Source organism: Aythya marila (genome assembly GCF_965140915.1).
Source record: "Aythya marila genome assembly, chromosome: 1".
Classification (NCBI taxonomy): domain Eukaryota; kingdom Metazoa; phylum Chordata; class Aves; order Anseriformes; family Anatidae; genus Aythya; species Aythya marila.
The window spans coordinates 123,825,864-123,849,007 of NC_139042.1; the positions used below are offsets into that span (position 1 = coordinate 123,825,864).

A 23,144-nucleotide genomic window follows, 5' to 3' on the forward strand; every position below is an offset into this window, starting at 1 on the left:
ACTAACCATCACATACATGGCATATCTCCAGTTATATAACTGCTGTTTCAAAAACAAATCAAAAATGAAATGTACTTGCTGAATTAAATAAATGTGCAAAAATGAAGTCAAGCTGGGAACTATTTCTACAATAAATAAAATTAATTATTTTAATCCTGCATCATTTGTACTTGAGAGGGAAAATCTTTTCCTTGTACTAAAGGGGAGAACATCACCCAAGAATTAAAACAGTAGAAGCTACTGTCCACCAGTCCAAATTGAAAATGTTTTTCAAAATACTTTTTTTTCTTTCTTTTCTGAAAATACAGGCCTACTTGACACAATTCTTTTAATTTCCTTTAAGGTTATGGATGTTTTGATGGGGCTTGACGTTATATTTCATAATTTGTTTTTCCAACTATTCTTGGCATTGCTGGTTTCTTAGTTCTGTATATAGCACACCTTTTAATGTGTACTATATCTGTATTAACAGATATAACTTGAGAGACCACCTCTGCTAAAAAAAGCATCTAGTACATTTGAAAAAAAAAAAAAAAGAAAAAAGGAAGAGTAGAAAAAAATAGTGCAAAATATCTTAATGGTAAAGGAGAACACTAACAGCTTCAGTTGGCAAAGAAAATAGTTTTCTAATATTAGCATCTTTCTCACTACCCATAACTAATCAACCTATTAATTTATGCTACAAAAATATTTTTAGGTTTCTAAGTTATTTTCAATATTCCTTTCATCTTTTGAAAGACTACTTCATTCTTCAGTATTATTCATTTCACCTCGCAATTAGCAGGGCTTTTACCTTGCAAAAGTAGATGTAAATACTGACAGAAACAGTCCAGATAATAGAAACCCAGGCAATGACTTACTTTTCAATCTCTGCAGCACCTTTTAAAGTTTGCACTCAAGAGAGCCACTCATATTTTAAATAGAGCTCACCCTGCCAAGACATATCATTCATTTAATTAATCCTTCTCTATTCTGACATGTGGGGTTAAGCACAATGTGAAAGCATCTTCTTTGTCAAGTTATCTGTTTAAGGAGTATTCTGTATGAAAGAAGTATCAAACAAGGAAATTGATTAATTAAACACACAGACATTAACAAGCTGGTGGCAACAGACAATAACAAAGACCAGAACTCTTCAGTTCCTGACTGATGGGTCATACTGCTCATACAACCCTAGTGAGTCAACCTCAATGTCATCGCTGATGAGAACGGGGAAACACAATAACCATGAATATTATGAGATATTTGAGGGAAACTCTATGACTGTGAAAAATATATCTATGGGACAGCTGAAGGGACTTCTGACTTTATGTAAAACTTACAACCGGATTTTAGGGGAAGGGCCAAAGTCAGAAAAAGGAAAAAATCAGGGTGGACTGGGGAGGAATAAGTAAGGAAAAAATGAAGATCAGGTGGGTTAAAAGGGCCTGGCTGCATGTAAACAGGCCGGCCGCCTATTAACATGCTTGCCTTCCTGAGCCCTGCACCCACTCAACTGTCTGTAACTCTCTTTTTATTAAATCCTTTTTTAACCATTTTTTGTGTCTACTTTCACTCATTATCCCATGTGTGAGTGCTGCACGGTGTAAACATCAGCAACTGGAGAAGCCATGGGCCACAGAGCCTGCAAGTCTATGTGCCAGCAACTGGGGAGACCGGCATGCAACAGAGGTCCGTTGACAGTAACTGGAGAGAGTGGGATGCATGTTGCAAGGTCAGAGTGACAGCAACCAGAGAAGCAGGTTGCAGCAAGTGGAGAAAAAAGAATGTCACAGGTCTCTAGGTTTATGTGTCAACAAAGGGGAAGACCTACCTGTGTTTATTTTTCCCAGTTAACCTGATTCAGAATGCATGTCTGTACATGGAATTCATTAGCAAACCTCAAGGTGGACAGGATGGTGAGTAGGAGACCTGCATCTGGAAAGACCCAAGGTCTACAAGTAAGCTGATGCCTGGATAAGGGGCCCAGGGTCCAAGCACAGGTAGCAGGTAATTAAGTATGTGAATATTTTAAAGGTTCCTGAGCGTGATGGTTGCTTGGGTGAAGAGAGTGTAAGTGCCTACACCTATTTGGCCACAAACATGAGGAGGATGAACAAGACCTGGCTACCAGTACTCATCTTTTATGTATTACATGTGGATGCTACAAAGGCCATGTTCTGCCAGTGGTAGTCCATGTGGGTGGCCATGTTAGTGTCCTCTTAGATTGTGTGCACCTCTCTAGGATACATGCTCAGCCTCACTGCTGGGCCAATATGCACGTTGTAACAGCAGCAGTCACATCCACTGGACTGAGACAGAGACATCTCCTGGGTCTCAAAATGCACTGGGCAGGGTATCAACAGCTACAAAGGAGCAATCTACAGGTCTGAGATTCTGCTAGATGCAGTGACTTTCTTAACATCTATAGTAAAGTGTATTATAAATGTTTATTTCAGATTTTTTTTTAATTTTTCTTTTAAATACTGACAAAAAATATAGACAGATGGTGCCATATATTTGACACAATTTCATATCACAAATGAAAATAGATTGGGTGTATTATTCTTGGTTTGTCTATTACCTGCAAGAGTTTAAATGAAGCAGTTCAATTAATTACCTAGCTGAACTCAAGAGCATTAGTCTAAATCCATCTGTACAAGCAGGCATAAAAATTTAGGGCCCACTATTTGCACTGATTTAATGAAGGTAATTTAAAATCGTTTTTATGACTTTTCCTACATGTGAAAAATGCACTGTTTTAAAGAAAATGTAAATCTAATCCAATTCAATTAAATCCATGGAAGCCTTCTCTAAATAAAGTTAAATACTAAAACTGCTTGTTTTGGTTTACTTTAAGCATTTATTTTGCAAATGAAAGACCACTACTTAAATTGAAATATGCACATCCACAAAGACATTTGTTTTGGTTTATTTAAGGGACAGTCTACAGCAAAAGCAACTGGGAAACAGATATAAATTTTTCCCAGTCAGACACATTGGGTAAGCCTCAACTTATTCTGCACTACAGCTGCAGAGAACAGCAAGGAAGTGAGAAAATCACCAGAAGGTGCTAAAGCAGCATGTGTAACAAGGTGGGTTATATACCTATGTGAATCCTCTTACTTGTCTTTACAGGATAGACATCACTTTGTATAGGACACAAGGTATTTAAATTTAGAATATTAAATAAACATACGTGGTCTGATACCACTCTGTTAGCAGTCCTAGTAAACCAGCTGCCAGAGTGCCCCTCATCAGATTTTTAACTTGGTCCACTTGTAGATTTGTCTAAAAGGGCTTGTCTTAGGTAATGATACATGAAAAAAGCACTGCAAAACAGACCACAACCTGACTATTCATCGTATCAGTGCTGGTAATTTCAGAACCTGCCATTACATTCCTAATAGCAGAGTTCAGTGTGTAAATGTACACACCAGCTTACTTTACAGTAACTTGTACTCATATGTCATTAAGGTGAATAAACACAGAAGGCTAACATAGAATAAGTATTTTTGTTACTTGCATGCACAGAGAAACCATATATAGTCTAAAAAACATCTTTAGTTAAACTGACACTACTTTCTTAAATAATAAATGCAGGTAACTCTATAGACAGACCGGTTCTAGGAACTGAGATATGAATCCAGAGTGATTTGAGTTCCCCTTCAGTAACATCTTTGCTAGAGATTTTGGAAGTAGATGAAATGCAATATTTTATTCTCCGTATTGAAAAGTAGAAAGAAAGAATGCCCAATTTACTGAAATGTGCAAATACAAATAGCATTTCCTAACTTGGCAATAACACGCAGAGTGGCAATATCGTTGTTATTGCTGTTTTATTTGGTATTCACATCTAACTTGCTTGCAAATGTATATTAGAATTAAATTTTCTCAACATTTTCATTTTAGGAGAAAAGTTCTTCACTACAAAGTAATTTCCATAATTCTGAAATCTCTTATATTTAATGAAAATTTTAGGCATTATATCTGCATAGCAGGCTTCTTGAGAAAATACTGTCATTTTCATTGAAAATAATCCAAATTCACTGTATGATGTTCTGATGCTTACACCAAACAAATTGCTCACCAAGTGAAAAGTAAAGCTAACAAAGTTAACTGCACATTAACATGAGAAGTTAAAACATGCTTCTTGCCAGCTATTTTTATTTCAAGTTTTACAGAAACTGGAACTCCAAGACAGAAGTAGTGTAAATCACTTGCTTCCACTGGACCATCACATTAGTCCATAATTAAAAATCGAATCTGTCAACATTCCTGTGGGCATTACAGCTTTGTTTTCTAGCAAAAACCCCTGTGAGATGACAAATCCTGAGCTGAACCCATTAAAAGCTGTCTGTCATGCCACTCATGCTGTAGTAATACCTGCATGTTATAAGCTTATACGCAAATATTTAGCCTACACATGACATTTTTTTCCTCCTCCTAGATATAGTGAACTCCTGCTACACAGCACTCTGCTACCTTTCAAAGCAGTTCCACTGTAAAGCAGAGATGAAGCAACGACTAGAAAGCCATTCACCCGGCAGTTTTTAGAATTGGGTTTTATGGCATTCAAATTGAAAAAAAAAAACAAACAAACAAACACCAAAACAAAACATAAAAAAAAAAAAAAAAGCAATTGTTGGAATGGCAGTGCTTGCTGCAAAACTGCCTGCAGGGGCTCTGGACCCTGATGACTGCTGCTGCATGAGGTAGGCAGAAAAAAAAAAAAAAGAAGGGAATCTGTCACCAGAGCTGTTCTTCAAGTGCAACATAAAATGCATTAAATACATATGGAAATTTTTATTAATAAAAACAAACATTAAAAAGACATGTCTATAGATTGGATTTATGTGACACTATATGGCTCTACTTACCTTTCCAACTTGTTAAGAACCTGGAAGCCATCATCATGCCCTTGGTGAAACAATAATTAATAATTGACTGGTAACTTACTTTACTGAATATATATATTCAGGTATTTGCAAAAAAAACACATTGACTGGCATGAGGGAAGTACAAATGAAAATGAGCACTACAAGAAGCAACTAGAAGAATGAGCTAAAAGGATGGCCTATCTCAGGACACTGTCCCTAGAGCACCATTCCCAAGCAATGAAATTGAGGAGTGTGCTGCTTTTATCAAGACCAAAAAGCCTGCGTTCTGATAAATCAAACCACAGCACAATGACTCATCAGCAGAAGACCCCACATCCTGATGTTAGAAGGATTGTGACAAGGTTGCAGCACATCACATGCACCACTCTCCTTCGCCTAGCTCCAACAAGAAAGCAAACCATGGACATACATTTTAAACACATTTAAATGAGGAAAAAGAGACAAGGCCAAGATCTATGGAGGGATAAGTCAGAAAGTCTCTGAGGAAAAGCAAGAACCTGTAGCAATTGCTGATCCCTAGGCCCAAAAGATCTGCCCAAAAACTAGCTCATCACTAGTCATTCAAAAACACTAGATAAGTGAGGAAGAGTGACGTCCTTTGAGTCCAGACAACTCAGCCGTATCTTGGTACCTTTCAGTAACAATGAATTAAATTTATAAGACAGTGAAAGTGTGCAGGTAAAAATCAGCTCACTTTATGATTTTCTAAACAAATAGCCCTTCCATACAACCTTGCACTGAATTTTATTACTCTAATTTCCCTACACTAGCAATGGAGATAAAAACTTAATATTTGTGAATTAAATCCACTTAATTCAAGTTTCTGATGGATTATGTATCTTTTAGATACTGAAGAAAGGCAGTAGGTTTTTACATGTGCTGAGAAGTTACTTCAAACAAATCTTAGATATAAATGTGCAGACGTCTTTTGTCTGCAACGGAAAGGGACTTAAAACCATGCTTTTATGTGGTATCATACATTACTGCACAGCTCCAGTTCTCTGGACTAAAGAGGAAAAAGGAAATAAAGGTTTCTGACTGGGACATTTCAAAGGCACATTAGTTACCCATGCTAAAATTTAATACTTGGGACTGAAACTCAAATAAAGTAGACGCAATCCTTGTTGGTTTTTTATTGTTGTTTGTTGTTGTTTTTAAAAACCTAAAATTAGGCTAGGCTGCTTGTGTAAATACCTCTGAGAAGATATCAGAATACTGTTCTTTCCACAAAATTCATGTTGGAAGTAGAGATACATACAGCCCAAACCCTACAGGGCCACACCAAGGCTACTGAAAATGTTCGAGGTTTCTCTTTTTTCCATAAATCTGTCTTGCAAAAAGAATTGGTTCTAATTATTAAAGTTTACCTATCAGCCTGTTAGAACAGAATTAAACAGAAATACAACAGAAGTGTATCTATTCAGTATTGCTTCTAATCAAATCATATATACTTTTATTTTTTCAAATATTTTACGAGCTAGTTGTAAAGACAAAATATAACTATGAGAAAATGTTACCTAAACAGATTCTTCCATCATATAATTTTGTTTAATAATCTCTGGATAATCAACTGGCAGTAACTGGCACACCACAGGTATTTTTGTTACTTCAAATAAAAGCACTCACCACCAGAGTACATCCACTATCAGCATGACTGGTATAGAAATTCAAAACATAGCCACCACTAGAATGATGCTACATTTCAGCAAAATCCCATACTTCCTCAATATTCTATTTGATGGATTTATTTTACTTATTTCACACCACTTTTGACTTAGTTGGAACACTGTACAGATTAACAGAAAACTTAACTAGAACTGAGCCAAGCCTGAGGAGGAGAAAAAATGTTAAAAGGAAAAAATACAAAAAAAGCAAAAAAAAACAACAAGCAGAACTAAACAACAAACAAACTATCAAAAAAAAACGAAGAAATACAGAAAGGTCAGAGCCAAGAGTTACATGTACCTAGGCCAATAGAGTTCTGAAATAATTTTCAGGAACTGAAATTTTCAGTAGCTTGTACAAGATAAAAGTTGTATCAGACTAAAGGTTACAGGAAAAAAAAAGAGAGAGAGAAAAAAACAGGGCTGCTTGGCTTCTTTTCCAGATGCTGAAAGAAAAGTTATGCTTTGGTGCTCTTTCCACTGTCTCTGTATTTCCAGTACTAAAGTATATAACAAGCAAAACATAATATTCTTTGAGATTATCTTCTGAGGAAGATATAAAAGCTTTTTTCATCCTTAAAACCAACAATATGACTAGGTCATTAACAATATCATGGACTCTGACAAGAGTCCTCTACAGAAGTGAGATTTAGTGCATGAGAGTTATCACCGTTACTTAACTGACTTTGTGATGCAGGATATGGCCTCTGCAAGAGAATCAGAAGGAAGGAATATCTGTCTCAGCCTCAGCTGTTCCAGTTCCTAAGTCCAATGTTTCAGCATTTATGCATTGTTACTCTAAGTCACGTTCTTAAATTTCTGCAAATGAATTCACTAATGACTTATCTCTCAGGACTACAACAAAGACAGTTTCTCATTGTCCCATCTGGTTTTGTGGCAAGTTAAAAAAAAAAAAAAATAGGATTATGGATTCTTGCTCTCTTGTCTTCACAAACCTTTTCAAGGTAAGTTTATAAATGCTACATTGATGAAATGTTATAAACACTCCTAGAAGCTCTGCATCAGCATTAGGTGCCCTATTTGCCTAGCGGGGAAAAATCCAAAACAAATTCCAGGAAGTAAGTTTGTGGTTAGTAAGCAGCACAAAAATATTAGGTGCTCTATAAAGGTGTAGTTCTTTTCATCCTAAAACCTTAAGTCATAATCTGCAATCCTAAATTCTACTTTCAAATGTATAATCTTTCAAAATTCATTTAAAAAGTTATGTTAGAGCTTCATCAAGCTTTGTCAAGTTAAAACTTCCACTGTATGTTTATTTATTATTTCCTTCTCCAGAGTTGCTAATAGTAACAGTATTATTACTAAAACCAATAAAAAGCCCCTGTAGAATCCTAGTAATATGCCACAATTTACTACCTTTGTTGAAACCAGTAAAAGCAATTGTTTAGGAATAGAAAAAGCAATATAAAAATTATTTCACAACAAACAAGTTGACTTTTTAATAAATTATAGATGAATGTTTGTATTTACTAGACCCTCCCCCCCCCTTTTTTCAGAAGCATTTGTAAGCCTAAATTTGTCTAAAGGATTTATCTCATTAATCCAGGCACCCATCTCAAAAGGTGGCCCTATTCACTTGCACTCTTTGAAGAGAATTTTGGTCTCACAGATCTAATTAGACAACTCTTTTCAAAGTCACTGCAATGATAGCTGTATTCATTTCCCTCCTGTTCCAGACTCAAAGTCAGAAGCAAATTCTCAATTTGTAAGCCAGAACATGTTCTGCTGGATATTTACAGCCAAACACTGAAATCACCAAAACCTGTTAGTGATGTCAAACAGGACAAAAATAGACCATCTTTCTTGTTTTTCCTAAATCAACTTGCATTCATAAAAGATGAAGGAATAGAAGCCTTGAAGAAAAAGAACTATCTTCATCATCTATACTATGAAAGCACTAAAACATCCAACGCTTCTTAGAAGAACCACTTCAAGAAAAGGAATCAGGGTTGTGTATGTGTCTTCGTGTTTTCCCTCTCCACATAGATTGTCCACAAAAACAAATACATTTTAAAAGTTTTCATCCCAAAGCTATTCTGTTTTGTTTTAATGAGACACACATAGATAACAGCAGGATCTACAGAAATGTTCAGGACACTGTAGCTTCTTCACAACAAGAAGAAAAGGGCAGGTGCTGGTTACTTGCAATAGGACCTGAAGGAACAGCATTAAGCTGCATCAGAAAAGGTTCAGGTTGGATATTAGGTAAAGGTTCTTCACTGAGGGTGGTCTGTCACTGCAGTATGTTCCCCAGGGCAACGGTAATGGCACCAAGCCTGCTAGAAGCAATGTTCAAGTAGCATTTGGACAATGCTTTCAAATATATGGTTTGATTTTTAGGTAGTTCTTTTTGGAGCCAAGAGCTGGACTTGATCATCCTTGTGGATCCCTTCTAACTCAGGGTATTCTATGATTCTATGTCATTTCACATGTCACTAAGAAGAACAATGATCCTTAAAAATTGCAGTCCCTAATACCAGGTGAAAGTATGTATGTATGTAGAAATATATGTAAATATACTTTCCCCAGGTGAAATATGTATTATATTAAATATAATAGGTATATTTAACCAGATGAAAGACTTCAAACATAACCAGCACAAACATGCATAATTAGTCACCTATAAACAGTATCTTACACTACACCTGCAAAGAGTAATCCACTAACCAGGTGGCTACAGATAAAAAAAAAAAAAACAGGAACAAAATCAAAATGAGGAACTGTTTTTCTGTCTCATTCTTTATTACCGAAGATTTTACTGACAGACAGAAGTAAAAGATATGCACTGGATTTGGTAGGAAGCTGCTGTCAGAACATATAAAAATGAGTTGCATGATTTCTGAGAGAATGATTTGCAAAAATTGGTTTCAGGAAATCTAAAGTCTAAGCAATTCTTCTACATTTCATATTTTCAAGCAGTGCTGCTAATGCCCTTGAGAATAAATTTTCTGATCTCCAACTTAGCATCAAAGAAAGAAGTAGAGCTTTAATTATGAACGAATAAAATAAGAATACTTACGCTGACCCCATCGGCCTGTTCTTGGATTCAAATAATTTGGATAAAGTCCATTAGGACGATCCATTTTTTGAAGTAACTTCCGAATGTGCATGACCTAAATTAAATCAAGAATCAGTTTCACCACTAACATCTTTCACCAACTCTCTGCATATTGATAAATCTAAATTTTTTTTTCAGAAGTTTTCATAATCTGATCCATAATCTGAAGCTTTCTTGAGGGCTTTCTGTTTTGTTTTTTTAAAGGTTTGACACATAAACACAAACATCTTTTTAAAATGTGTTTTTTAAATGTACGTTGAAACAAATAAAAAAAAAAATCTTCCGTTGTCATAAATTTCTAAAAAGTCACCTATTTGGTAATAGAAATACATGTACATGTACAAAAGATTTTACTTGCTAGCAAGAATGCAGATAGAACATAATCCATTACAAAATGCAATACAGGAGGCACTTTCCTTTAATGCAATTTATGCTGAAACAGTAAAAAAAAAGACAATTATATGATTTAAAAAAATGAATTTGAGACCTACCTTGTTGTAATACACAGGGTCCCCTGTCAAATAGCTGAGGTGGACAAATTCCATATGTAGAGTACCAAACTCAGCAAGGATGCTGCTTCCTGCGGAAGCCCAGCCCCAGTTTCGACCCACTCCACTGATTTTCAAGAAATACATGCAGAAATCAGGAAAAAAAAGGACAAAAAAAATCAGAATTACTGTGCACAGTACTAGTACAACTACTGCAGAAAATTAAAGAGGTAACAGCAAAATATTAATCTGTATTCAAGATTACTGGAGTTGTGGTTTGGTAGACTGGTTGGTGATTTGGTGGTATAAGTCGGAGAGAAAAAACAAAACAAAACATAGTGTCATTGATAAAAAGTCCCGTGATTATATTTTTGTGCATCAAGATATTGTATATTTCAATGTCTTAACGCTGGATCCAATCTCTCAATTGTTTTTTATTCATTCTATATTATTAAGAACAAGAATCAAAAGCAATTATCAGATGAGACAAGTATACTTCTAAGTGTGGCAGCATTAGCTTCCATCTTCTGTCAGGTATTTGCTGTCTTCCCTTTACCTGTGCTTAAAGTAAGCATTAGACCCTTTAGCAAGATTGGAGTGGGCCCATTTTCTCTCTACCTAGGAAAATTGTATGTTTACGGTAGGCAGAATATTATGAATTTCTCAGATTCACATAAGGAACCAGCAGAATTTATCATGCCATAGATCTTTTGCACTGTAAGAGATACCATGTGTTAATTCTTAACTCCTAAATTACCTCTGTTTTAATTTAATCTGTGAGTTTTCACCAGCTTGCAGGACTAGGTCCTTTAATTTATTGTTAGCCATATTTTCCAGGAGATTCCTTCTACTTTTTTTCATACAAGATTTCAGTTACCAGTAAAATTACAATTACGAATGTCTTCTTACTTATCATAGAAAAATAGAATGACTTGGGTTGAAAGGGGGCTTAAAGATCATCTAGTTCCAACTCCCCTGCCATGGGAAGGATGCCACCCACTAGATGAGGTTGCCCAGGGCCTCGTCCAACTTGTCTTGAACACCTCCAGGAATGAGCTTCCACAACTTCTCTGGGAAACCTGGTCCAGTGCCTCACCACCCTCTGCGTGAAGAATTTCTTCCTTGTATCTAATCTAAGTCCATCGTAATTTAGTTTAAAACTATCCCCCCCTTGTCCTGATTGAGCAAAAAGTTGCTCTCCATCTTCTTCGTAAGTCCCCTTCAAGTACTGAAAAGCTGCAATGAGGTCTTCCCACAGCCTTCTCTTCTTCAGGCTGAACATCCCCAGCTCTCTCAGCCATTCTTCATAGGAGAGTTGCTCCAGACCTGTTCTGACAGATCCAGATCCTTCTTGTGCTGGGGGCCCCAGATCTGGATACAGCACTCCAAGTGGGGCCTCACAAAGGCAGAGCAGAGGGGGACAATCACCTCCCTTGCAGACGGGGACAATCACCTCCCTCGACCTGCTGGCCACTCCTCTGTTGATGCAGCCCAGGATACTGTTGGCCTTCTGGGCTGCAAGAGTGCACTGCTGGCCCATATAAAACTTTTCATCCACTAGAACTCCAAAGTCTTTCTCTGCAGGGCTGCTCTCAAAGCGTTCTTCTTCCAATCTGCACTCATATCTGGGGTTGCCCCAACCTACGTGCAGCACTCTGCACTCATACTTGCTGGACCTCATTAGGTTCACATGGGTCCAATTCTCAAGCTTGTCCAGGTCCCTTTGGATGGCATCCCTTCCTTCTGTTGTATCAACTGCACCACTCAGCTTAGTGTCATCTGCAAACTTGCTGAGGGAGCACTTGATCCCATCATCTATGTGACTGATAAAGATATTAAGCAGTACTGGTCCCAGGACAGCGCCCTAGGGAACACCACTCATCGCCGGCCTCTGCTTGGATGTAGAGCCAGTAACCACCACTTTCTTGGTGTGGCCTTCAAGCCAATTCTTTATCCACTGAATGGTCCACCCTTCAAATCCATCTCTCTCCAATTTGGAGACCAGGATGTCATCTGGAACCGTGTCAAATGGACCTTGCAGAAGTCCGGGTAGATGACACTGGTCGGTGTTCCCTTGTCAATTGATGCAGCTACTGTGTAGTAGAAGGCCACCAGACTGGTGAGGCACAATTTGCCCTTGGTGAAGCCGTCCTGGCTGTCTCGGATCACCTCCTGGTCCTGCATGGGCCTTGCCATTGCTTCCAGGAGGATCTGTTCCATGATCTTTCCAGGCACAGAGGTGAGGCTCAATAATCTGCAGTTCCCCGGATCCTCCTTTCTACCCTTTTTAAAAACGGGAGTGATGTTCCCTTTTTCCAGTCACCAGTGACTTCACATGACTACCAGGCCTTTTCATATATAATTGAGAGTGGTTGTTTAATATTGTTATTATTGTTATTATTATTATTATAAAATTGTATTTTATATAATTTTAATAATAAATTTAATAATTTTATATAATTTTCTAATTATATATATTATATTAATAATAATAACAATTAGAAAAAGGAAAAATGTAAATGAAAAACATTGGTAATGGAACAGCAATTGTAGCTTTACCTGAGACAGAACATCTTTAAAAATACAGTAACCACTGTTCACAGACTGTATAGAGACAAAAACTGTGTTGTTTGTGTTGTTTTTTTTTTTTATTTATTTATTTTTGGCTCAACTCTCATACAGAGAGAAAATAAAGTGTTTCATGAAAAATACAAAATCTAATAAAACACAAGTTGCTAATTTTTCATATCTGTCTTTCAGGCCTTGCCTTTTATGTGTGTGTTAGCCTCATGATAAGCATTCACACATACACATGCTACTGTCACTGCTTCCTTGCATGTTAGCCACTGTATTTTCTGCTGTGATGCCAGCTGGCTCTGTATGCTACCAAGAGACTGAGACAGTGAATGCACTAACAGGAAAATTTTGGCACCACAATGATAAAATAGAAAAAATGCCTTGTGTCAAAAAATGCTTTCAAAATTTGAGGGAAAACCCAGAATTGAACAAGCAATGCAAGATAAATTAGACAAGGCAATTTTCTTCCACAAGGCTATTCAGACCACCTAAGTTCAGTATTCAGCTGAACAGCCATCAAAGGAGCCTATCCATCTCAACTGACCATAGTGGACTTCAGCACACTAGCCTTTATACCTAAGCCAAACTGTAAAATGAATCATCATGATTGAGTATCTTCAGCATCCTAAAACTTTTTGAGATTTCTCATAGTAACATACAGCTCACAAAGTCCATAAAAATCAGTAAATTCAACCACGGCGTCTAAACAATTTTGTTTTTTAATAGGAATGTGATGACTAAACAATTAATCATTAAGTTCTAGGACAACATATGGCATAATAAACTCAATATGTTCTAATGACATGTTGAATTCTTACTGCAGAATCAGGGAAAAAATTAATGGTCACAAATTATTGCAGTTAATGAGGTAGGATGCTCTGATCTCTATTAACATTATTCTTAAGTTCCAGAAATACCAATTTGTCATCATTTTCTACAATTGCACTACTTAGAAGAACTGACATATGCCATTACTAATTCTAAGTTGGAGGAAGGGGAAAAACACAGAGAACACAAAAGAAAATTCGTTACCTTTTCAGATTCACCATTGCCCATGGTATACCTGTAGGCGTGTTGAAGGCTGGAAGAAGTTTTCCTGCCAGCTGCACTGCTTTGATCTTGAAAACCTAAGATAGTAGGATAAAGTGGAAATAGTTACAAATTCTGATTTATCTCCAAGAACTATAAGGACTGAAATTTCCTTGCCCCACCCACTTCATCTAAGAAAAGCTTTATGTTGCAAAAAAAGATAATGCATTAACTTCTCATTTATTTTCACTTGTTCACTTTATGAGTATCATTAAGATTTGAACAAAGAAAATGAAATGAAAAGAAAACTCGTTATGTTAATGACTTTGCCTCCATGCTCACCAGCAACTTTGCTAAGGTTCCTATGAAAGAAGGATATCAATCCTCACTCCACCTCCTTCCACCAACATTAAGAGTTTCAAACACTGTGTACAGCAGTCTTTAGAACATACTTTATATTTTGGAGCTAAAAGCAAGACAATTCCTCCACCTGACACACAAGCGTTTTAACTTTTACAAACTTACAATCTCTTTAACAATATATTTAGTGTAGACGGATTTCCTATCTTTTTATGAACACTGTCTAAGCAAAACCAAATATGCGCAGTTTCCTGTAGCTTTTATTTCATTGATAATACAGAAGAAAAATAACAGGCTTAGTATTTCCTCTCCAGTTTGATTAGTCGTACAATTTACTGACCGGACAAAATTAATTTCCATTGTTGTTTTTCATTTCTCTAAAAAATGTGCTTTCAGAACATAAACCTGTAATATCTTTATTTAGAGCCTGATGTTCATTAGTTAAATTAGTAACTTGGAGAAAGTTTCTGCTAAGCCTATAGGAAGCATCTTTTCCAAGAAGGCATACTTGGCAGATGCCAATGACATAAAATTGGTCTTAGTAGCTAGTTGCTAGCACACACATCAATTAACTCATTGTCAATATTCACCATATTTCTGCAAAAGCATCTTCTTAATTAGGAGATAACATTATTCATCTGCTGAGGCACTGCACAAACATTTAACAAAAAGAGCTACCATGCTCTACAATTACTTATACAACAGGGACAAACTATAAAGACAGTATTATCAACTAGCTGACCAATATTCTGTAATGAAGAGAATTAAAAGCTTTAAGAAGGACTGCAAGAAAGCTCTGTTATGTTTATAAAAATGATTTCTTCCTTTTTTAAAGTCTAGAGGAGGAAAAGAGAAAAGATGCTGCCTGGGGAATCTGAAAAATAAGCAATCAAGACTATTCTCATTTTTCATATGAAGGTGGGAAAAGATCAATATCTTAATATTTTAGAAGGTGACTAGTAAGACATGAAATAGACAGAAAAGAATATTAAAGATGACATCTAATTGCATTTGATGCAGTGGAGTATGAAGAGATGGGGGTGGATCTGAAAGCAATGAGCCAGGAAAAAACTTCTACAGAGGTATTCTAAATGAATTCTAAGACGAAGTATGTCTAAACTGAAAAAGCGGATACTGGAATCATCAAAATAGGAAAATAGGATTTGATGTAAGTGTGAAGTAATGGAGGCAACGTGGCTTGAATGATTTTCAGCAATGATATTGACAAAAGACAGTGAGAAAACATGCTGAAATTTAACGGTAAAATTCAGAGACTCTGACTTTGAATAAAGGCCCAAGTCAAAATAGGAAGGCATAGTATAAGTAAGAGGAATAATACAGGTGGAGTCTATGGTAATTGCAAAAAAAAAAAAAAAAAAAAAAAAAAAAAAAAAAAAAAAAAAGAAACCCTGAAGAAAACTAAAAGCTCTGCCTTGGCATTGGTAAATTAGCAGCTTTGCATCTACGAACGTATGTCAAAAAATCATGCTGAAATTTTAGATTTTTAATAGATGGGCCAAGACCAGATAGAACTGCTATCACCACCTGCAGTGAGTTACCTCTACAATGCAGAACAATTTCCACACCTCCAGAACAGAATTATAAGTTCTACTTAAACGGTACATAGTTTGGAAAGATGTCTCTGACATGAATTTAGATCCTGCACCTTTTGAAAACTCTACGCATACAATTATTTGTTTGCATTTGTTTGCAATTTGAAAATTACTGAAAAATTGTGGCAAGAATATTCAGTGGGAGAATATCCCTAGAAACTTCCTCACTAGAAGAATATTCCCAATGGCTACCTATTTATGTACTACTATCCAGCTTTTAGTCAATATGAAATGTACTACAATAACTTAGGAAAAAATAATATATTGGAAGCGGTTTTTTAGTAACAGTGCAGAAAGCACAGGCTAAGCTGAGCAAAATGTACATGAATCTACACAGGGGCAGGGAAAGCAATATAGCCACTGTGCCAGTCATTTCAGCATGTGAAAAAAAAAACAGAAAGCCAGTGGAAAGTAGCGACCGTTAATTCAGACAATGATATTAATAGCATCTGTGAAAACTTGCTGTGATTAGAGGCACATTCCTGACACCTCTGTTGAACTGAGGACTCTGAGCACTACTATTTAGTGCCAAAGGGTGAAACTGCCCATCCTTACCCTTCTCATCAAATAAAACACTTATATGCAACTGAAGATAGGCCATTACTTCATATTAGCATACCTTCCAACCCCACCACCATCTCAGAGTCCTATGAATTTCTCACTGTTGTTTTTGGGTAACAAAACAACCTAATGTTTGATACTGCATCTATCTATGCATACTCATTTATCTATGCATACTCATTTCTCTCCAAGATTGGAGAGAAAGCTGCTTAGGTTTTTATCAGAGCAAAGTAACTAGAAGAGCACATTTGTAGAAAGGTAGAGAAAAGAGGGAAATAAAACAAGCAGTGGTAGATGAAATGTCATTTGTAGGAGAGACTGCAGATGTGACCACAGTATTCTGCTGATCTAACTTAAACAGCTCCTTCTAATAAATTTCAGACGTACCACAACAGCAGCAGTAAATGCACGAGGCCCTAACTTGTAAATAATGCTATGACAGCAGACAGCATGATCACTTATAATATAGTAAGCATGAGTTGTTTGTTTGTTTGTTTTGAAGAAGTTGAACTAATAGATTCTGTTTCATCCTTGGCAGTTCCCCATTGTTAGGCACTGCATTTCAAGAACAACACAAGCAGGAAGAACAGAGAAGAACCCAAATGAATGGATGCCTTGAAATTAGACCTTGTTAAGAAACAGTAGAAGCACTGTGGTTATTTAGCCTACAGAAAAGATGTTCAAGAGAAGACAGGATAGTAACCTTTCAGTCCATACAATGCCAATACACGGAAAAATGAAATAAACTGTGTTCTCCATGGTCATGGAGAATACAAAATAACAGAAGCATGAAGTAAGATGTCAAGGCTGGCCTATTCAAATACTGAAAGCAGATAATGAACAGAGCATCTCACACCAATAGATTCAGACCGCTGAGAATATTGTTTGGCACAGTCTAAAATCTTGACTCAATCTAAAGTAGTTATCTTTTTACCTTTGGAATTCGATATGCATTACTGAACTATTTACAGTCCTTTTGTGGATAACCACCCATTTAAAATTCAACTCGTCAGTTAGGACTTTCTGCATGAGCAGAGATAGGGACTAGTGGTATGATTTACTGCTGAAAACCAAAATATGTAGCATTATTGCAAAAAGAAACATAGCTACCTTAATAAGCATATTTGTTTCATTGCCTATGAAGGCTTAGAATAAAAAGCCTGCAAGACAGGTGAACAGCTTTAAGTTCCAAAGACACACAACACCCCTATATAAGACTGGGAACACCAGAGTTTTACAATGTTCCTAGAGAGTTCCCCACTGAAAGAAGGGATATCATGCTACGAAGAAATAGGTCCCTCTTTATAATGTATTTGCTTCTCATAAATTCCAAGGATTTCATTAGAAAGGTCTCGTGACAAGAGGGAGATACAAAAAGGTTGAGGTAACATTTCAGCTATCATAGTATGAAAAAAAAAGTGGAAAAGCACTTTGTGAGTAATGATTGAAGAGGTCTGTCGCATCTAGAATTTGTCCTGGAGAAAGTAAATCTGTGATGATGTGAGATTTAGCAAGGCAGCTATAAACTACAACATTTTTGGTGGTAAAAAGATGCAGAATTACATAAATACAACTGCAACTTTTCAGCAGTGGAAGTATATTGAGTCATAGCAGAGGTTTAACAAAGAAATATTTGCCAATGCTATTAAACACTACCATATGTGTCTTGGTGAGCTGTAATGATTACCAAGTACTTGACGAACAACATGCAGTGCTTCTAAAAGACAAAGTCTTTAGACAAGAGAAGACTTGTCCTAGAAAGGAATGGTCTCTGAATTTATTTTAATTTCTCTATGACAGAAAAAAATAACACAGAAGTGAAAAGCCCAAACCCACCTCAGCATTCTAAGAGTCAAAAAAAAAAAAAAAGTTCACCAAGAATCAGCTTAAATCTGGACTATGATGTCAACTGTCTCTGTCTTCTTTGCACCCTCCCTTCACAAATTTATACATAGATATTTATATTTTATTATAAGATTCCCCCTGTGCTTTCCCTTCTGGTTAAGCAGTCCCAGCTTTCACAGCCTTTCCTCATAAGAGACACCCTCCAGTCTGTTAAGTCATCTTCATGGCCCTTTCTGGTATGTCCACATCTCTCCTGAACTTGGGAGTCCGGGACTGGATACAGTACTCCAAGTGTGTCCTCACAGTTGCCGAGCAGAGCAGAGAGGAAGGATCACTCACTCCCCTTGACTTGCTGGCAGTACTTGACCTAATGAAGCCAGGATACCATTAGCCTTTTTTGCAGTAAGGGCACATTGCTGTCTCATTTTCAATTTGATGACCACTTCAGTCCTTTTCTGCCTATCTACTTTCCAGACAGCTAGCCCCCAATATGTACTGGTGCACGTGGCTGCTCCTCCCCGGTGCAGGACTTTGCACTTCTCTTTGTTGAACTGCACGGGGATCCTGTCAGCCCATTTCTCCAGCTTGTCTAGGTCTCTCTGGACGGCAGTGTGACCCTCTGGTGACTCCTTATAATTTAATCTGCGAATGTGCCAATGGTATGCTCAACAGATCCAGATCATTAATAAACATGTTGAACAGGACTGGGCCCAGTACTAACCCCTGGGGTACATCAATAGCTACTGGCCTCTCACTACTTTGTGCCACTGACCGCTACTCTCTGGGCCTCACCATTCAGCCAGTTTTCAATCTATACCACTATCTGCTCATCTAGCCCATACCTCAGCAGCTTCTCTGTGAGGATCTTATGTGATATGGTGCTGAAAGCCTTCCTGAACTCAAGGCAGAGAGTATCACTGCACTTCTGTAAGGTATGAGGCAATTATATGCAAAAATTTACACAGACAGTCAATGGAATTTGGTATGGGTCTTTTAATCTCAACAGTCTTCAGAATTTTAGAACACTGCTAAAATTCACCCTTATGGAAGTCTGGGATTAATTACTTCTGTTTATGCAATTATTGATGTAGAGTCCTCTTGTGTAAGAGAATTCTGGTATCTCAAGAACAACTCATCTGAGCAGACAATACTTCACCCATAAATATTACATGATTTGCTGATTTACTGGTTTCAGGAAACGAGATACTTTATGAAATGTTTAATCTTTAAAAAAGAAAGAAAGAAACAACAAGAAAAAAAAAAAAGAAAAAAACACATTAGTAATTCACCAATCTCAAAGTCAACATTTCTGAATGTATTGCAACTGCTGTTTCCTGCATCTATTCTAATCCAGGACCCTCTCTTCTGTTTAATGATAATCTCTAAAGTAAAATTGTTTTGTTGTTGTTGTTGTTGTTTGCTTTTTTTTTTTTTTAACTAAAGGAAAAGTGCCTTTGAAAATGAATTTTCTGAGAATTTTCTGCTATATTTTCAAAACTTGTAGACTAGGCCAACATTTTGTTTAGCCAGTGACACTACACATAAGACAAATATTTTTATAAAACAAAGTCATACTGAACACCTCTCTGCAAGATATACTTTTTGTAAACAATTTGAAAGAAAGAATGGTAGGAAGGTAAGAAAGGCTGTCCAGTTCCAGATGATGCATGAACTCAGGTGACAGAACAGTTGCCTCTGTTCTAAAAATTATGGTTATGCAAGCCTAGTTACCCTTAATATTTCTATCTAGCTTGCAAAAATTTCTTAACGTGTTGTATTAGAATTATCCTGACTTCAAGGAAAAAGCTGCAATTGCACTCTGCACTCCATTTCTAAAACAAAAAGCCCAGAAAAGCCTGCAGGACTGTACAGGTCTATTCATAACCCAAGTCTCCAGATCTCTTCTTTCCTAGAGGCTCTACACTTTTTTGAGATAAAAATAAAAGGTCATGTTTTGTGGGATTTTGAACACAGGCAAAGGTAAAGTACCAGTAAAAGATATGGCAAAAAAATACCCCATTGTATCAACTGATCTGAATGGAACAGACAACCTAGAAAAACTACCCTATTGGTAGTTCCTATGTTAGAATTGCACAGAAAAACATTTAAATGCCTATTTGATCATGTAATTCAGCTACAGTCTAAAACTGAGCAGAATAATAAATGAAGAAAAATATTTGAACTGCATCAATTAAATCCAGATAAACAGATTATCTGGCTGACTACAATTTTCCCTATTTATATTTTACAAAGGAGCATGTTTGTATGTTCAAATGTTGCTTCTTTAATATATGATAATAAATATTATGGAGGTTTTTTTTTTTTTTTTTTTTTTTTTTTTTTTTTTTTTTTTTTTTTACCACCAGCAGTGAAGGATTTGCAAACAGAATTCTTAAGTGATACTATCTTTATCTTTTACTAAAGTTTTCCAAAGCTGCTTTCCTGGACAACAGACTTGAAGAATCTAGTTACTGTTGGCTATAGCATCTTAGGATCTAATGAAATATTCATTGGTTTCACACTACTGATATTTTTGAAAAATCTACATAAAAAGCTTGTGCATAATTAACTTACTAGAAATATTTGAAATCTTTGCTCTGTAAGACCTAAATGTAAAAGTTTGGCATGCACTGGACAACCAGCTAATCACATTTAAATTACCTGGCACAGGTTAATAGTGCCCCAATTAAACTGCATCATTTCCATTTACTTCCTTGGCATTGGTTTCATGAGTAGAAAAGTTACACTTTCTTCATTTTTAAAGGACCTTCAAATCTGATACACTTCATACCAGTCAGCTAACATCACAAATCATTTAAAATTAAGAATAAGTGCTATGAGAATCTGGCATATAAACGGCTCCTAGATCTGATCATTCCAGTAAGAGATATTATACTGTTTCTCATCCTGCCTAGCTGAGCCAAAATTCATGGCTGTTTTGAATTAATTCTGTCTTCTATTTTTATTAGAAAGTTGCTTTGAGTCCAGGCATTTTGTTTTTGCTTTATTTTTCCTTCTTTTCAGATTCGATTTCTTTGCTGTAAGTTCAAATATACAGGCTGTATTAACCTGTTAGATCAGTAACCTTCTAGAAGCAACAATCTTGCATTTGTACAACATACCAAACAGAATCACTCACACCTATGCATGCTCCAAAGACACAACTGGGCTTTTAAGAGCCTCTCCATTCACGTGATTTCTTCTTGCTGTGGGAGCCAGAGTAGCACTGGGAATCAGATGTGAGAGCACACAATCTCTGGCATCTGGCTTAAGTGTTCTCCTACTGGTTGCAGGCAGCAAGAAGGATTGACTTAAAAAAAAAAAAAAAAAAAAAAGAAAGCAGAATGAGGAAGATAAAACATATCTGGATGGCCAACAGGAAACAAAACAAAACAGTCATCAAGGGGCAGAAGATCAGTATAGAGCTTTACCAGCAGGGAAGCAAAAGTGGTAAAGGCAGGCCTTCCAGTCTCCCACCTCACACAAAGTGTCAGGCAGAAGAAATTAAAAGAGCATGAACAGGAGCAGAAGGGATGAAGAAGAAGGCATCAGGAGGAAGGCCAGAATATGAATGGAAGGAAGGACAAAGCAGAGAAGACAATAACAAGAGACCATGAAGAGAATTACAAGAGTCTAGCTACAAGAAACAAGAGTACTAGGAACAGCCTGGGTTAATAGGGAAAAACACTTTCTCATCACCAGAGCAGATTCTTCAGACCTAGAATTGACCCTAACGTATCTGCCTTTCAACATATCTTCCTGGCTAAACACACTCAGACAAAGTAAACAGTAGAAATTTATCTTGGTAGGTTTTTCAGTTTGTTTTTTATCAATGATCCTTGTTATTTTGCTAATACCAAGCCTGTACTATGTTCCTAAGGGTTCCAACCCAACTGATGATCCAGTATCTCTGTAGATTCTAGAAAGAAACTATGTATTAGGAACCCTAACAACAGTTCTGAAATCAAGTAATTAAGCCATTTATACTATATTTACAAGTTTTATAAGAGTCTTTCTCATGCAATAAAAATTATCTACCACCTCTGATTATTAATCTATAGCATTTTTGGCAACATTTGTTCCTAATACATTCTCCACTCACGTCAAATATCTTATTTTCACATATACTTTTCTGTGCTATGTCATCTTTTTTGTCCTTCAGCTGTGCTTACATTGTATCAGTTTCTACTTTCTGTTATTCCTGTCTCCTCTTTCTCTTCAATGTGCTGCCAAGCTTTCCATTTCAAATCAATCTTGATTTCCCCTTTAGACTTTGCCAGAAATGACTCAGTCCTCCTTAGACTGTATTTGCCTTTACAAAAAAGTTAAACATAGATGAAGTTACATATTGTTTCACACTATGTACACTCATTATAAACAGACTCCTTCCTCCCATTGGTATGATGTGACAGATTACAGTGCAAAAATCACACTCTAGAAACAAAATATTCAAAAAAAAACAAAAACACATAGCTTTTACATTTACAAAAACATATCCTTCACACTATGTCAGATACAAAATACAGTCCATTACATTGCACCTGAAAGCAAGTAAATAGCATTTTGTTGTTTTTGTGTTTGTTTGTTTTTTTTTTTAAATGGATGAACTGGCATGTTTTTATATATTTGCAGACATAGGTTATTCACAGTTATATGCATGCATTAGGTCCAAGCTCTGACAAAAAATTACATGGTCAACACAAGCTATAAGCAATGAATTAGTAAGTACCAAATCTTCATATTTGGATAAATTCTGCAAGACACTAGAAAAAACTTTTATTTTGAAAAATGGTAGGAGAAATATCCTAAACTCCTGAAGAATAATTTATAGATCTTACAGCCAGATGTAACAAGGATTTTCCTCTTTTATGTCATGCAATCAAAAAATCAAAAAGGCTCAGAGCAACAATCTCAACTTCTGTATAAAATAAAGAATAATTACCAACTTTACTTTAAATACTATTTGCTGACAGAGTGACATACCTGGATTGATTTACCTATGATATATTGACTGACTATTCATGTGTACAGGAGATTCCTCTACCTTT

At 36.3% G+C, this 23,144-nt stretch overlaps 1 protein-coding gene across 1 annotated transcript in view; it reads right to left on the reverse strand.

The window, feature by feature from the left end:
• The window catches only part of MAN1A2 (mannosidase alpha class 1A member 2), a 135,221-nt gene that overhangs the window by 32,424 nt on the left and 79,653 nt on the right, over positions 1-23,144 (reverse strand). The window contains exons 6-8 of the mRNA XM_082783363.1: positions 13,721-13,815; positions 10,115-10,238; positions 9,585-9,678 (exon numbers count right to left, since the gene is read on the reverse strand). Coding sequence (XP_082639489.1) covers positions 9,585-9,678; positions 10,115-10,238; positions 13,721-13,815 — 313 coding nt within the window. The remainder of the gene's footprint in view (positions 1-9,584; positions 9,679-10,114; positions 10,239-13,720; positions 13,816-23,144) is intronic.